Here is a 15,662-nt window from a genome sequence, read left to right as displayed (position 1 = left end):
TTAAAGAACTTAGAGGGGAGACCCGGACTGAACCAAAACAAACACACTCCCACAGACATCGCCCCTTGAACCTTCACAGTTGTAAAGGGCTGGAAGGATGGGCACTTGGTATGTATTTGCAAGCTGTGTGGAAGATGACACTGGGCTTGTGGATGCTGCCATGTGCTGGCTTCACCCAGCCTGGCTGTGTTCCAGTCCTGCCCTGGTGTAATAACCCAGTACCCTGTGGAGGTGCAGTGGGTTTATTTAAAGAAATTATACCTGACCTGTGAGCTGGTTTCTTAAAAATGTTTCAGGGGGGTAGGCAGGTTTTAGTGGTGTGCTTGTTAGGATTTTGCTGGAGGTGCTTGGGGGGGGTGTTAGAATCATAGAACCATTGAATCATAAAGGCTGGAAGAGACATTCAAGGTCATCCAGTCCAACCATCCGCCTGCCACTACCACTGTAACCCCTAAACCACATCACCCAGATGCCTCTTGAATACCTCCAGGCATTTGTGACTCCACTGCCTCCCTGGAAAACCTATTCTAACACCTGACCGCCCTAACAGTGAAATTTTTTTCTAATACCTAATCTGAATCTCTCCTGTCTCAGTCTAAGGCCATTTTCTCTGGCCCTCTCACTGCAGACATGGCAGGAGAGACTGATCTCACTGCAGCCTCCTCTGAGGGAGTTGTAGAGAGTGATGAGGTTCCCCCTGAGCCTTCTCTTGAGACTAAACAACCCCAGTTTCTTCAGCGATTCTTTGTAAGATATGTTTTCTACACATTTCATGAGTCTTGCTGCCCTTCTCTGGACATGATCCAGCACCTCAAAATCCTTTTTAAACTGGGTGGCCCACAGCTAAACACAGCACTTGAGGTATGGCATCACCAGTGCCAAGTAAGGGGGATGATCACTTCTCTAGTTCTGCTGTCTACTCTATCCCAGATACAGGCCAGGATGCCCTTGGCCTTCTTAGCTACCTGGGCACACGCTGGCTCATGCTCTATCAACTGGCACCCCCAAGCTTTTTTCTGTCGAACAGCACAGGTTCTTATGCTCTTTCCAACAGAGTGGGCACCGATGTGCCAGGGGAACCTTTGCCTGTCAATCTAAACAAACTGATCACACAAGTCATTAACTGTATGTATACAGTTTCGTGGAATCTTACAATCACAACATGGTTTAGATTGGAAGAGATCTTAGAGATCATCTAGTTCCGCTCCCCCACCACGGGCAGGAACACCTTCCACTAGAACAGGTTACTCAAAACCCCATCCAGCCTGGCCTTGAACACTTCCAGGGATGTGGCATCCAACAAGACCTCTGAGCAACCTGTGCCACTTTCCCCAACTCACACTACTGCGCACGTATGTCGTGTGAAACAGCACTTATAGCTGCAGGGAAAAAAAAGAAAAAAGGCGCAATTGCTGTGGAGAAGGGCTGGGTGGACTGCCAGGTCCCGGCAGCCCGGGCGTGCCCCGGGGCGGGGCGGCTGCTCCCGGCTGCAGGCGAGGCGGGAGGGGGCGGGCGGAATAGTCGCGTCCCTGCGTGGGTGTCGGCAGGATTTCCCGGTCTCGCCGGCTTCTTTTGGCGTAGGCTCGGACCTCCTTTACCCGGGCGTGGAGTAGGAGCTCTCCCGACGCTGCCCGGGGAATGCCGGTCGGGCCGGTGCCGCTGCAGGTGAGGGCTCAGCGGGCGCGGTGTTTCCCTGCCAGCGGGATCGGGACGGAACAAGGGGACACGGGAGGACACGGGAGACGGGGCTGGAGCCGCCCCCGGAGAGGGCGTGTGGTGACCGGCAGCACCCACGGGGAGGGTCGGGGCTCTGCGCTGGCTGCCCGAAGGGAGCAGCAGCGCTTCCTGGAGAGGTGCGGAGCTTAACTTCCAAATGGGACAGAACCCGGACCCCTGCGCCTCTGTGGGCTGCAGAAACCCCGAAGGGAGAAGGTCAGCGGTGGGGTTTGAGGTGATGATCCCACATTCCGCTCCAGAAACATCGGGAATGGTGTCCCAGTCACCTGCCAGGCAGTAGCCCCAGGGAATTCCCAAAAGGCCGCTTGCCTTCGGTTACTGAGGAGTGAGCCCTCTACTCGTGGTACCGGTCCTGCGCACCAGCCAGTGCCCACGGGGTGCTGATGCTCCTGTCCCTTCTCTCTCTCCTGCCTAGGAGGAGCCATTCTCCCGACCCTGGAAGGCCCTGGCACGGCTCGCCAGTCTCTGTGTTCAAAGGTTTATGTGGCAATCAGAGCAGAATGGATCGGTATCGATATTTCATCTTTAACCAGAGGAACATGGTCGTGCTGGGGATGTTCCAGATAGCCTTCAGCACAGTGTGTGTCACCAGTGGGTTCATAGATGGCATTTTCAGAACAGAGTCTCAGCTGGGCAAATCCAGAGCTCCAATTTGGGCTGGCATGGTAAACTTGTGCTATGTTTGCTATGCTTTGTTCTGCAGTGTTTTTTTTCCCCACTGCTACCTACTAGTATTCATACTGGTAGTGGGGAGGGAAGCCAGGATTTCTTGCCAGCTCTTCCCTTGTTTTATCCTTTGAACTCAGTTAACAAAAAATTTCCTTATCATGATATAGGCAGAAGAGTGCAAGCAGACTTCCCTCTGAAGGAACTAAATTAAATACATTTCTGCTGGATAATGTAGAAAATGGGGCATAGTGACAATTGACAGGGGGTTTTTTTGCAGAACTACAGTGACCACAGAGAAGCCACCAAAGATTAAGAGGGAAACACTTCATTCTCTGGTCGGGTAGATGAGCATCTGGGTGATGATCTCTGTCCCACAGCACAGTGCCCTTAATTTTGGTATTGCAGTGAGGAGTGGACAGGAGGTATCCCTGCTCCCTGGCATTCAGCACCCTGATTTACCCTCCTGAGCCATGCTGCAAGGAAATTGCACTGAAGAGCTCTCTCTAGTGCAGAGGCTACCTATCTCCTTTCATTAGTATATTTCTTTCCTCTACAAGGTGCATATGGACCACCTTAAATCAGACTTATTCAATCAGTTTCATTGTTTTGCCCTACCCATAAAGCTCTGGTCAGCGGTAGCAAGGCTGTGCACGTAGCAAGTAGGCAAGATGCCTCTCACCCATGTCCTGCCCCCAGGAGATGCTACAGAGGAAAAATGAGCAATTCTCTTCCCATGTCTGATGCAGCCATTACTCTGATCCAAACCTTGAAAACAAGGGCTTTTCATTACTCTCTCTGTAGCAGTTTATCTTCCAAATCTGATACTAGTCTCCCAGTTGCCAACTCCTTTTGTGCTCTACAGGTGATGGGAGTCCCAGGCATCCTGGCTTTGTTCTCCTCGCAGAGGAAGAATCCATTTCTTGTAAGCTAGAGGGGCAGATGGGTGTTTGTATGTATGGGGCAGGGGCAAATGTTGGGGCAATCAAAAGCAATTTGAGGAGGGAATGATCTGACTGGTCCTCCTGCAGGATTAAGAGCTTATTTCTTTGAGTTATCTTCACAAAAGCTGCTGTGTTCATAAGCAAGAGGAGGATGCAATGTTGCCTTGCTTTCTGCTGTAGCAGACAGACACTGGGCCTAACAAAAAGCAAAAATCTGTAAAAACACTTGGTTTCAATGCTTTTCTTTTGGTGTCCTTCATGTTGTTAAGCATTGTGTACACTAAAATATGAAATGAGTTAAGAGGCTTGCATTTCTTAGGCAGGTTTCTCCAGCTGTGTAAACTCCAACAGGGGATATTGTATATAAGTAAGAGAGCTCTAAGACAAAGTCTTTGGGTAGCACCTCTGATTAATATTCAGGACTCGGCTGTAGCTCAGAAACTCAGTATTATGAAAACCTCTACTTCTCTGTGTTTGGCTTCTAAGTGACTGTTGCTACTGGGGACATTGTATTGTTATGGTAGGTCAAAGACTACATCTAATGCCTGTATTTGCCAAAGGACAACTTTAATTCCTGCTCCTCTTCTTTTTCTCACTAAAATTCTCTATCTATCTAGGTGAATGTACTGATAGTTGCCTCCATAGTCTCTTGTGTTGCCATCCTCATTGTAATAGTTTACAGCTCCTTCACACTGAAGTATGGTGAAGAGAAGGAGCTGAGTTCTGCCCCAGTCCATGTTATCCATACTGTAAGTATTGATGTAATGATTATTATTTGGAACATGACGCCCTTAATCTGCAAACAGTACCAGATGTGGCTTACAGACAGAACCAGACTTCTAGGAGGGGTGACACTAGGTCAGGTTGGCTGCTTTTGCTTCTGAGTGCAAAGGGGTGGTGTGGGTTGAGCCATGAAAAAGTACTGGTGCTGCTCAGGGAAATGTGCTGAGAGTATCCCTGGCCTGGTTAGAGACAGTGATTTCAAGGCTCAAATCTTTCCAGCAGGCACCTCAGGTGATAAAGTTAACAGCAGTTACAGATCAGCTGGTTAAACCTGGTGTTATTTCAAGTGTATCCTCCACAGTACAGCTGAAGAGAAGTAATGAAGCCCTTTTGTATCTCCAACCTACAAGCAATGGCTTGCTGTGGGGGTGAAGGCATTCCAGATAGATGAAGCTGATAATTAGTTTATTGCAGGACAAATCTATAAGGTGCAGTGCAGCAAGATGATGTTTCTCATATTCAGTATGAAGAAGAGCAGCCGTTCCTTGGGTTTTTACTCATTGTTAAAGCTATTTCCAAACCCAATGCCATTGCACAGCATCTTACATTTAATCAGCAGCCTTACTTCACTGTTTGCTCTGTTTGAGGTTCACACTTGGTTTGTTTTTCAGAACACAGAAAAACGTTAAATAACACTGACTACAAATCAATCTCCCATAATGCAGTCAAAGCATTCTTGCAGTCATTAGATTATTTTTTGGTGGGGAGTGTTACTTTTTGAATATGGCTTTACTGTCTCCTTTTCTGTTTGCAGAGGTTTGTACTCAATAAAGTTGTCAAGGGTGCTAACATAGCCATGCTGGCTGTATCCATCTGCAGTGCATTTTTTGTGCTGGCCATGGCTTACTTGGGATGCCTGAGTCTTCCACGCTGCTCCTGCTATGACAGTGTAACTGGGATGGTGAGTGAGGAGCCCAGGGCACAAGTTTATTTATACTGAGTGCGGGTGAGAGGGGAAGAAACTGGGGAGAAAGTCTGTTTTTCTGCTATAAATCTAGTCTCAGCTCCTATGTCAGTCATGCAGGGCTAATTCTAAGAAATTAAGTGGGATGTTAGAAGGGTTTTATGTTTCTTATATTTTTTCTTTTTACTATCTTCCTCTTATTTACAGTCTCACGTAAAATCTAATATAGGTTATCTCTATTTTCCAAACCATTTGTGCTGAAGCTACTGTGGTCCCATTTCCCATGAATTCCTGCTGTCCTCAAAAACTGCTTCTCTCATCTTTAAGCCAACAGTTGCTTCTGGTGCAGCATTACAAATACTCACTGGTACTTAAACACTGGAACTTCGAATTCAGTAATAAAAGTATCTCCTGTACTGTGTGTGAAGTGTAGAGGTGCTGACATACATCGTTTACTTCTCATTCATAAGGACTCTGCATCAAGTGGTGGTGCACACAGTGTCTCTGCTAAGTGAGCTCAGTAATAAATACCAATTACTTCTCTACTAGAGCAATTCTGATGCTGTGTCATTAAACATGTACATCCGACTATTTGGTTTGGTAAGGAATTAATGGGTGCAGGCCACAAGGCAGCTGTTCCTGAATAAAGACACTGAGTGGGTAACGTGAGCCTGCTTTAAACTTTCAAACTAAAACTTGTTAGGAGGAATGAACTGCACAGACTTTTAAAATGAGTTCAGGTGTATCTTCTTGAACAAATTTCCAGGTGAGGTATTTGATGGTGCTGGTTTTTTCGTAGGAATGGTTGCAACCTAGTGAAGACCAAAATCAGGCTGTGGAAATGGTTTGTGCTGTACAAAGTGAGTAACTCTTTTGCCTCCATGTATCTGGATGTTCACCAGGGATGAGGAAGGAACATTCTGAGTAAGGTTTACATCCCAGTCCAAAATCCTGTTAACCAAAAGGATTAACAGGATCCTCAGGATTTTGTGCAAACATCTATACCAGGTTTAATGGTTTTCTCTTTCTTTTCTCACACAGGCCCTGAGGGGAGAATTTTTAACTTCAGAGATCGGTTTCTGGCCCAGGATGTAGATGCAGAAGAAGACACATCCAAACCTCCACCATATATCAGAATGACTTGAAAAAGTAGCCAAATGTGGCAAGAGAGATGCAATAAGTTCTTAAAGATGGTTATGCACTTTTCCTTGACCTTTTGAAAAAACACACACAAGAAAGAGAGAACTACTGAATGCCCAACACTGAGCAGAGAACACAGTGCAAAGGGAAAGATCTGCAGGTGATTTTGTACTTTCAGACTTTGTATAGTGAAACTACCTTATTGCCTCTGGAAAGTGAGAGCATTTTTTCCTCCAGCTTTTGTACTCAAATCACGTCTTATTTCACTAGAATTCATCATGCAATTTGTGTAGCAGTTCTAGCCTTAGACATTTAAATATTAAATACAATTCCTTTTTCTTCAACTGTTATCTCAATTACTCCTTCTTACTGCATTAATTATTTGGATGATAATGAAGGACCCACTTCATCCTTGAGCTTCAGAGTGTTTTCTTCTTGGTAGGAATGGAGGTTTTTAATATCAAACCTTGATAACGCCATTCAGGTACCGCTGTCAAAATGTGGCTTCTGTGGGGTGTACATGGGGTGTACATGTGTCAGTACAATTAGTTTTAGTGCTGAAGTGTAACTAGAGTGGAGCGGGAACTGCAGCTGCAGTAGCTCCTCCTATGACGTAACTTAAATATTCTGAATTCAGCTCAAGTTTTCCTATTTCTACTTTGTAGATTGAAAGTTTAAAAGAAATCCTTATTTTAGGGCCCATTCTGCTAAAATTTAGTACAGATTTAGACCAATGTTTTTTGTTGTATTCTCTCTAGGGGACCTCTTGGTCCTCTAGACCAAGGAATTACAGTTTCCAGTCAGGTTCTGTCATCTCCTGAAGTACACAGAATTCCCATATGTACTTTATGTTTCAGTTTTAGGTGAATGTCAAGTGTTTATCTTGCCTTCAGGCCTTGAGCAGGAAGTGGTAGATGACTTATCCCATGACATAGATTAACACAGCATTTGAACAGGGCCTGGAAAATAAGCTCCCATCTTGAGAAAGTGGGTAGTAGGGTAAGTCATGCCCAGCATGAGCTATGTAACTCCAGGAATGATCTCATATAAAACTTCTCTAATTGCAGCAAGTCAGGTGCTTTTCATGGTCCCAAGAGAAGAATTTTTCTTGAGTTATTTTTTTCTCTAAAGACTGAAGTCCTTTTCATAAGGCTGGTAAAGGGACTCCAATACCTAAATGGCTTTAAACTAAAGAGGGTGGGTTTGGATTAGATACTGGGAAGAAATTCTTCCCTGTGAGGATAGTGATGCTCTGGCACAGGTTGCCCAGAGAAGCTTTGGATGCCCCATCCCTGAAAGTTCAAGGCCAGGTTGGATGGGGTTCTGAACAACATGTTCTATTGAAAGGTGTCCCCTCCCCTGTGGCAGGGGAGTCAGGATGAGGTGATCTTTAAGGTCACTTCCAAACCGTGCTATGATTCTGTGATGATTCTATGAAGATGTTATACAGCTATTGTTGTAATCTTGAACAGAGAAAGAGTCTGAGCCACATATTGAGGAAGTCTCAGTGAACGCTGGCACCCCTTTGTGCGTAAGGTGCTTGCCAAGTGCCTCTATTACTGACTTCAACCATTAGAATTATTAATGTCTAGGAATATCTCAGATCAAGAGAGCAGCCCTAACCACCAGGCTCCCTCCACAGCCCTTTTCAGGTCATATACTACTTCCTCCACAGCCCAGCTTCAGCCAGGGAAGCTGTCTCCATCTTTGGATGCTTGGGCCAGCAGCTTAACTTGGGCCTGCAGGTCCTACTCTGGCAACTGGAGGCTTAACTATGTGCCACAGTAGCCAGATTCCTCCTGACTTTGGCTCTAAATACCTTCATGTGTTTGCCTGCAGAGCCACAGGATGGTTGAGGTTGGAAGGGGCCTCTGGGGATCAACTGGTCCAACCCCCTCCTATGCCAACCAAAACACAGCTGGTGTCTTGTTCATTTGAAGGTGTCAATGTTTGAATTGCTTTAATATAGTAATTCAAACGTTGTGATTCAAAAAGGGATGCTGTGCTTTTTCCTCTGAAATAGTGCCTGTCAGCAGGCATCAAAGCACCGAGCGTGACTGCTCTCCCTGTCCTCAGACGCTTCTGGCACAACTCCACACCATCTGCAATGAAATGTTGGGAAGTTTCTTCTTGATTAACACAAACTGTACATCAAAAGAAAGTAAGACTCCCTGAGAGGGTATTGGGCTCACTGATAGCTGAAAGCAGCATGGCTCTGGTTAGTCTAAAACTGCTCAGCTTCTGCATCATTTCTGGGTGAGAGTTACAGTCCCATCCAGAAGTGCTGTTCCATAACCAGTCATTGCAGTGTGACATACTGAGCATAATTCAACAGTGTTTGACTGCTGGTTGAACAGGCGGTTTGCTTTTATTGTGAGTGTGCAGAGCAACACATCACTAGTCCTTGTTCAAGTGCTGTGCTGTTTCCATCGGCTCAGGCTGATAATTCCTGGGATGAGGGTCGCAGTGTGTCTTGGTTTGAAAGACAGGTGTCTGCCAAAGAAGGCGGGAGTCTCCCTTGAAATAAAAAAGAAAATGCAACCCCCTTCCCTCCGAATTACTATAATTTTGAAATTAAGGGGCTTTCAGTCAAAGATATGAGGAACAGGAATAACAGTTCTTTACTAGTATATATATATAGGTATACAAAACAAGTCAAACAAACAACAATAACTATGGCAGTAACAGCAAACAATCACAAACCCAGTCCCAGCCTTCTCGGTTGTCGGGCCCTTTCCCCTTGGGTGCAGTTCTGCTTGCAGCCGGCAGGGGCGCTGGCGGCTCCCGGTGAGCAGGGCAGGTGTGATGGTTCCCCCACGGCTGCAGGGGGCGCTCCGGAGCAAGCTCGGGGAGCACGCGGCAATGGCGGCCTGGGATCCTGGGAAGAGATGGAACAAAGGCTTCACAAACCCCCTGGGCAGCCGATCCCAGTGTCCGGCCAGACCCTCAGGAACAGCAGGCTGGAACAACAGGGACGAGCACAAATCCCGGGTGGCAGACGAGATGTATCAAACTCCAGAGCTGCGGTGGGAACCCCCGGAGGTCTCAGCAGGCAGGATGTGTGGGGCTACAGAGTAGCGAAGGCTTGAAGCAACAGCGGGGGCAGGGCGGCTGCAGCCCGGCTCCCAGCGGGGCAGGGAAGGCGGGCTTGGGAATCCTGGAGTTTCCCTGGTAGAAAGAAGGCAGACTAGAGCAGAAAGCCTGCAGTCCTGACGAGATGGCAGCAGCCTCTCTTGCCGTCTGAACACTAAGCATCCACCGCCCACACACTCAAGTGAAAGAGAGTAGCCTCTTGGACCACACCCTCAATGGCTAGGTCCCTTGTCCTCCCCAAGTATCCAGCAATTTGTCCCCCTGGCAACAACACAGTGCCACCACAGCTGCTGCAGGTCAGGTCCTTCGGGCACACCTCTGGGGCACAAGCCAAGTACCCAGCCTGGCTTTGAAAGCCTTTGATCGGTGGCATTTAGTGACAGGTGTGGCAGGTACTCTTTTGGCTGTGAAACAGCCTTAGCAGGAGATATTGAAGTATTAGTAAAAGAGAAGTATGCTCTATGCCACTTCTAAATAAAAACGTATGCAATTGATTCATCAGCAGCTATAAGCTGGCTTATTTCTAACACAGTCCTTCTAGTGGTGCAACTATTGCAGATCACTCAGAGACACATGATTTCAACAGCTCTTTTTACAAAAGTGGGGATTTCTAGAAAAATGACAGCTGCAGAAGGAAATTAGTGGAAACTGATGACTAGTTTAATGTCGCTCCTCTTTGGTTAGCATTGCAGAAAATATATTCCTGACTGCAGTTTCCAGTGCTATATTTAGCAGCCCGTTCCACTTGAAAAGTACGATACCTTCCCAGAGCCTGCCTGCATCTCCAGGGATATTCCATGGCTTGTGTCATATCCAGCTTTTACTGGTGGAAGTCAGGTGGAGTTATGGACCCCCAAGCATTTCGTGCTCACCTTGTGTCAGCATTGCTTGTATTAAGTCAAAGACAAGGCATTTACATAAAAAAACCTTCTTTGCCTCAAGTAGGCTGAGACAAACATTACCCTATTCCCTGATGCACAGAACAAGGCATACAAAATCCCCAGATGGATAAAAGCAAAGCCTGCCAGCCTCTCCATTAGCAGTGGTCAGAGTTAATCACCCAGCGTAATCAGAAGGTTAATCAGGGAAGTAGATTCTGGAGGTTAATGTTCAACTAAGGGCAAAGAATTTTTTGAAGTCATTTCCTCAACAGAAGGGGGAGGAGGTGAGGGAGAGGAGAGAAAAGAGGAGGGATCTTCGTCATGGTGAGGATCAGGGAACCCTTTCAAGCACTTCTTTGACAACAAGCCTGTTTTGAGATTTTTTTAATATATATCTATTTTTATATATTTTTATTTATTTATTTGTATCTGAATTTTTCTTTTTCACAGATATATGTTTGGTGCAGTTCCTCCCCCATGGTGCTGGGTTGCTGGTGCTCAGGGTCAGGGCAGTCTTTCCTGGGCATGAATGTCCTTTCCCCTTTGCTGGCAAAAGGCAGTGAGAAACAGTCACAGTTCTGCATCTCCATAGCCCACCCTGTTCCAGCAAGAAGTAGTTGGAAATTGAAGTAAAGCTTCACTACAGGTAGATGAACTGGCCTAAAATATTTTGAGTTGGGAGTACATAGTCTTGCTCTTTAAACATGGTGCTGACTACTAGGGAAAGGCAGGCTACAGAAGAAAGCCTTAAAAGAGCTGGGAAAGGACAGGAGTAGTACTAATGAATCTAAATACAGATACGTTCTGAAAACGGGAAGTGGTATTTGCCTGCAGATGAGAGGAGGAACATTCTCTTTTTTGGTTTTTGGGTTTTTTTTCTTATAGTCAGTAGAAACCCCACCTAATATAAGAAGCACAACATGTATTTTTTGGAGTCAGACTGTGTGATTTCTTGTTTCTTAGGATCACAACCACAGACTTCTTTAGGTTGGAAAGGACATTTAAGATCATGGAGTCCAACCATTGCTCCTTATAGGTCCCCTCCAAACTGAGATATGATTCCATGATTCTCCAGCACTGACAGTGTGTAAGTACAGGGAAAAATACTTGGACTTACCACTAACTTGAGGAGGGAAAGTTCATCAAAGCAAACAGCATTTCCCAGCCTTCCCTAGCAGCTTCTCCATAAAAACAGGAACTGCTTTGTCCTGCACCTCTTCAGGTCAGTCTAACCCTAGCACATTATCAAACTGCACAGTTTCACTTGCACTTTCTGAGCTGTTGTAATGTTCTCTTCTCTTCTCTTCTCTTCTCTTCTCTTCTCTTCTCTTCTCTTCTCTTCTCTTCTCTTCTCTTCTCTTCTCTTCTCTTCTCTTCTCTTCTCTTCTCTTCTCTTCTCTTCTCTTCTCTTCTCCTTTTCTCCTCTCTCCTCTCTCCTCTCTTCTCTCTTCTCCTTTTCTTTCTTTCTTTTTTTTTTTTTTTTGGTAGTTTCAGCTTCAGTTACAGAAATGTGCATTCTCTTTCATTGACTTGTTGTTTATGTCATCTTAATTTAAAATTATTTTGTTTCATAGTTCATGTTTCATCCTCTGGCTTCTGTCCACTACATGATTTTAAGTACACTCATCACTTTCTTCTTTAGTCAATATTAGTTGCTGTATATGTTATGTTTATGGTGGAACAGTACCTGCAAATATTGCTAGGCCCTTGCCTCCCACCCAATAACCGTAAGACTGATTCAGGATGACGGTGTTTTCAGTTTCCAAATTCTTTGCTCTAAGTGTATCTTATAACAGTTCCTTCTGTGTTTCTTGTTTTGTCTAATGCAGGCAGGATCCCAACCCCAAATGACCTAAGCTTTTGCTTCATCCAACAGTTCTTCACCCATAGAACCTGAGAGCAGGAGCTTTAAAGCAGATGCTAGAGCTGGAATCCCACCAGTGTCATGTACCACACATCAAAAAGAGTTGGAATTCCACACAGCACACCCCCACGTGTTGCATTATGATGCCAATATATGCATGGTGATCAAAAATACATATATGTGAATATACATGTTTTCTGGCCATCATTTTAAATATATCGTGGTTTGACACTGGTTTAAACACCAAGTACCCACGAAAACCGTAACAAAGGGCTTATGCATCGAGATAATGACTGGAAGAAAGCACTTTTAAGGCCAAAACAGGCTCAAACTTAAAGGTATAAAGTAAATTTATTATTAACAGAGTCAGAGTAGGATAATGAGAAGTAAAATAAGCCTTTAAAACACCTCCCCCCCCCCCCCCAGCCCCTCCATCCTTCCCACCGATAGTTGCAGGGAGACAGGGTGTGGGGATTTTTGGTCAGTTCATCACTCGAAATCTTTTTTCAGTTCACTTAGGGTGAGGAGTTTCTCTTCTGCTATGCCGTGGGGTCCTTCCCACAGGTGATAGTTCTCCATGAACTTCTCCAGCGTGGCTCTAATTTCATGAGCAGCAGTCCTGTCCAACCTGCTGTAATGTGAGTCCCTCCCACGGGCAAAACAGTTTTCCCAGAACTGCTGTGACGTGGGTCACCGGTCCACGAGGTGCAGTCTTTTAAGGATAGGCTGCTCTAGTTTGGAAGCAAGGGCTTTCTCTCTCTATCTCTGGAAGCCAGGGCCCTCTCTCTTTATTCAGGTCCCCCACTGGATTGCATCTTTTCTGGCCTCCACTTGCTCCAGTGTGGACACCTTTCCCACAGGCTGCAAGATTTCTGCAACCCCCCATGGATGTCATGGATTACAGGGAGAGAGTTTGTTTTATTATAGTCCTCACCATGGCTTGCAGAAGAATCTCAGCTCTGATATTTGGAGCACCTCCTCCCCCTCTTTCTTTCCACTGCCCTTGGTGCCGCCAGGTTGGTTTTCTCCACATTCTCACTTGCTCCTCTTCTCTGACCAGAGGGAATAAAAAACTTGTTGCTCATAAGTACCATTGGTAACAAATTCCACTGATTCAAAGATTTCTGCAGGATCTCGCAGCACTGAGAGGGTGATCTCATCTAGGTTCCACGTTGGGGAATCACTCGCCATATTTCTGCTGCCAGCCATGTGGCAGGGCAGTCACGGCCACTGCAGCACTGGTGCCATTCAATGCCTCTCTTCATGCGGGGCGCCAGGAAGGAGAAGCCGCTGTTGCCAACCCTGCCCTTCCGCCCACACCAGGGCTGGCTAAAGGCAGCCAGGCAGGCAAACCTTGCTGCCGGTCATGCCAAGATGGCAGCGGCTGCACAGCTGCGGCAGCCCCATGGCTGTGCAGCGGTGCCAGGATGGTCCCAGGGTGGTGCCTCGCCACCGCTGGGAAAAAGCTGCACCTACGTGCTTTTGATTTTCTTCTTAAATATGTCATCACAGAGGCATTACCAGCCTCTCTAATTGGGCCAGCAGGATGTCCATCTTCAGAGCCATCAGAGATTGGCTCTGTCAGACATGGTGGAAGCTTCTAACAGCTTCTCACAGAAGCCACTTCTGTGGTTTCCCCCTACCCCCCCCATCCAAAAACTAGGCTGTGTTAAACCAACACAGTATATATAAAGAAAATCTTATATATCTTTATTTACCATCTACTATCATCATGCATATAAATGAAATATACCTATTTAATGACAGATGAAAGTATTGAAATCAATTCTTCCAGGTCAGACGCAATTTGACAAAAGCACTCTGAGCCTTGGAAGCCAAAGGTCAGGGCTGCCAGCATTTGTGCTTTTTAACAGCAACATCATAGTGACTCAGATATTAGCTCAGGATTGAAGTTAGTACTCAGATAGTCACAAGGATGCACAGGAACTTGAAAACCCTCTCTGATGAGTACATGCTTTTTTTAATCTACAGCTGAATCTTTGGTTGCTGAAGCCAGAAGCCCTTCACTGTCTCTAATTTATGAGTGTGTTAAAAATACCTTGAAGTAAATAGAAAAGCTGTTTCGTGTATTTTAGTGTCAGTTTAGTCTTTTCCTCTTCGTTTGCCCTTCCTTAAGTGAAGAAAGGACAGAGGGACAGATGAATATGAAGGACAAGGAGCATCTCAAACCCCCTGAGCATTTCAAGTGTTTTCCTGTACAGGAGTGGGTGTGAAGGGTGTGGGGATGACCAAGCTTTGGAGAGGATAAATGGTTTGCAAATGCAACTTCTGCTTTATGACTCCTGATTTAGAGGCCCAGCATGATGTTTTTAGCAGTAAATCATTAAGTTTAATTTTCAGAAAGAGGGAGTTTGGCATATTGCCTCACACCAGTCTTTTTCCTGCCTGTGACCTTTCCAAAGGAGTAGTCCAAACAGTAAAAATAATAATAGAAAAGGAAGTACTGAGCTAAGATCAGGGTCTTTTTTCATATGCTCAGAGCTCCATCCAGCCTGGCCTTGAACACTTCCACTCTGGGCAACAGCTGCTCTGGGCAACCTGTGCCAGTGTCTCACCACCCTTAGAGAGAAGAACTTCCTAGTAAGAGCAGCAGATATGTTAAATGCAGGCTAGGGAGAGGATTATGCTTTTTGGGGGGCTTTTTTAAATGATCACTGGTATTGCTATTAATTTCAAATTATTAGCTAAGGATTCAATCATTTGTGGTTCACATTAAGCAGTGGTGATTCAGCAAGGCAGAAAAAAATACATGTCAGTAACATCCCCCCAGGGATTACGCACCTCAGGGAGTGCCCCTGGATGACCAGTAGCTCTTACTTGCCTTCCTTTGGGGTCTGGAAATAGCTTCCAGAACTACAAGGAGCTACCTTCAGCATGTGCTTCAAATTTGCAGGTGGGAGGCTGTGCAGAGAGAGCCCAGTGAATCCCAGAACATCCCTGGAAACCAGCAGCCCTTCTTCCTCTGTCAATGCCCCTTCACAGCCATCACTGATAACACCATTCAGCTGGATAAATGAGGCCTCCTTTGGGCACTCAGCATCAACAGAGGAAAGAAAAAAAAATCCCTCATCCTCAGAGACATTCTCAGAACAGTGGGATTTTTTTTGTGAGTCCTAGAATAATGACAACTTCTAATGTTATTTATGACTTTAGATTTAAGATTACATGTTGGTGTTGATTTGCAGAGAAAACCAGACTGCCATTTGAAAGTAACATTACTATTACCTTTAAATAACATATGGCTCTACATTTATCTGGGAATTGCAATGTTAAGCAACATCAGTCAATGACCTTGAAAGTAGGACTCTGGAAAAAAAAGAGTATTAGAATTATACACTCTGGTGGAAGTGACAATACTTACGGAGAGGACAAGGGATATGACTTCCAACGAATTTATAAAAGTTAAAGAGGTTTTATTTCTGAACAAGATGAGACTAGAAGAAGCGCGATGGAGAAGACTCCTTAGGGTCTTGACATACATCCAAGTAATTGCTGTCTTTGTAACTGTTCTATCACTTCCCATTCTTCTGGAATCTGAAATAAATCCTGAACATGCCTCTAAATCATCAGGTGGGTGCTTCAGATGCCTCAAAACCACCCAGAGTCATTGCAAGAAAGTAGTCCAAGTA

The 15,662-nt window shown here is 45.5% G+C and overlaps 1 protein-coding gene across 4 annotated transcripts; it reads left to right on the top strand.

Annotated features, from left to right (window-relative positions):
* Window positions 1-1,499: 1,499 nt before the first annotated feature.
* Window positions 1,500-6,518, top strand: LOC138109397 (uncharacterized). 4 transcript variants are annotated; one of them, XM_069012693.1, is made up of 7 exons: window positions 1,500-1,665; window positions 2,153-2,245; window positions 3,269-3,328; window positions 3,965-4,096; window positions 4,885-5,031; window positions 5,834-5,894; window positions 6,076-6,518. In XM_069012693.1, exons 1-7 carry the CDS (start codon window positions 1,639-1,641, stop codon window positions 6,177-6,179), a joined length of 624 nt encoding a protein of 207 aa, XP_068868794.1. In that variant the 5' UTR covers window positions 1,500-1,638; the 3' UTR covers window positions 6,180-6,518. The 4 variants fall into 4 exon arrangements, 3 of the variants coding, with proteins under 3 accessions (XP_068868794.1, XP_068868793.1, XP_068868796.1); XR_011150445.1 differs by lacking the exon at window positions 1,500-1,665 and having other exon boundaries at window positions 2,157-2,402; window positions 5,834-5,958; window positions 6,076-6,164; XM_069012692.1 differs by lacking the exon at window positions 1,500-1,665 and having other exon boundaries at window positions 2,157-2,402.
* The last annotated feature ends 9,144 nt before the right edge of the window (window positions 6,519-15,662 follow it).

The sequence above is a fragment of the Aphelocoma coerulescens genome, chromosome 4 (assembly GCF_041296385.1).
Source record: "Aphelocoma coerulescens isolate FSJ_1873_10779 chromosome 4, UR_Acoe_1.0, whole genome shotgun sequence".
Lineage (NCBI taxonomy): Eukaryota > Metazoa > Chordata > Aves > Passeriformes > Corvidae > Aphelocoma > Aphelocoma coerulescens.
Note: the sequence above shows the minus strand (reverse complement) of the source record. Positions and strands in the feature narration are given on the sequence as shown.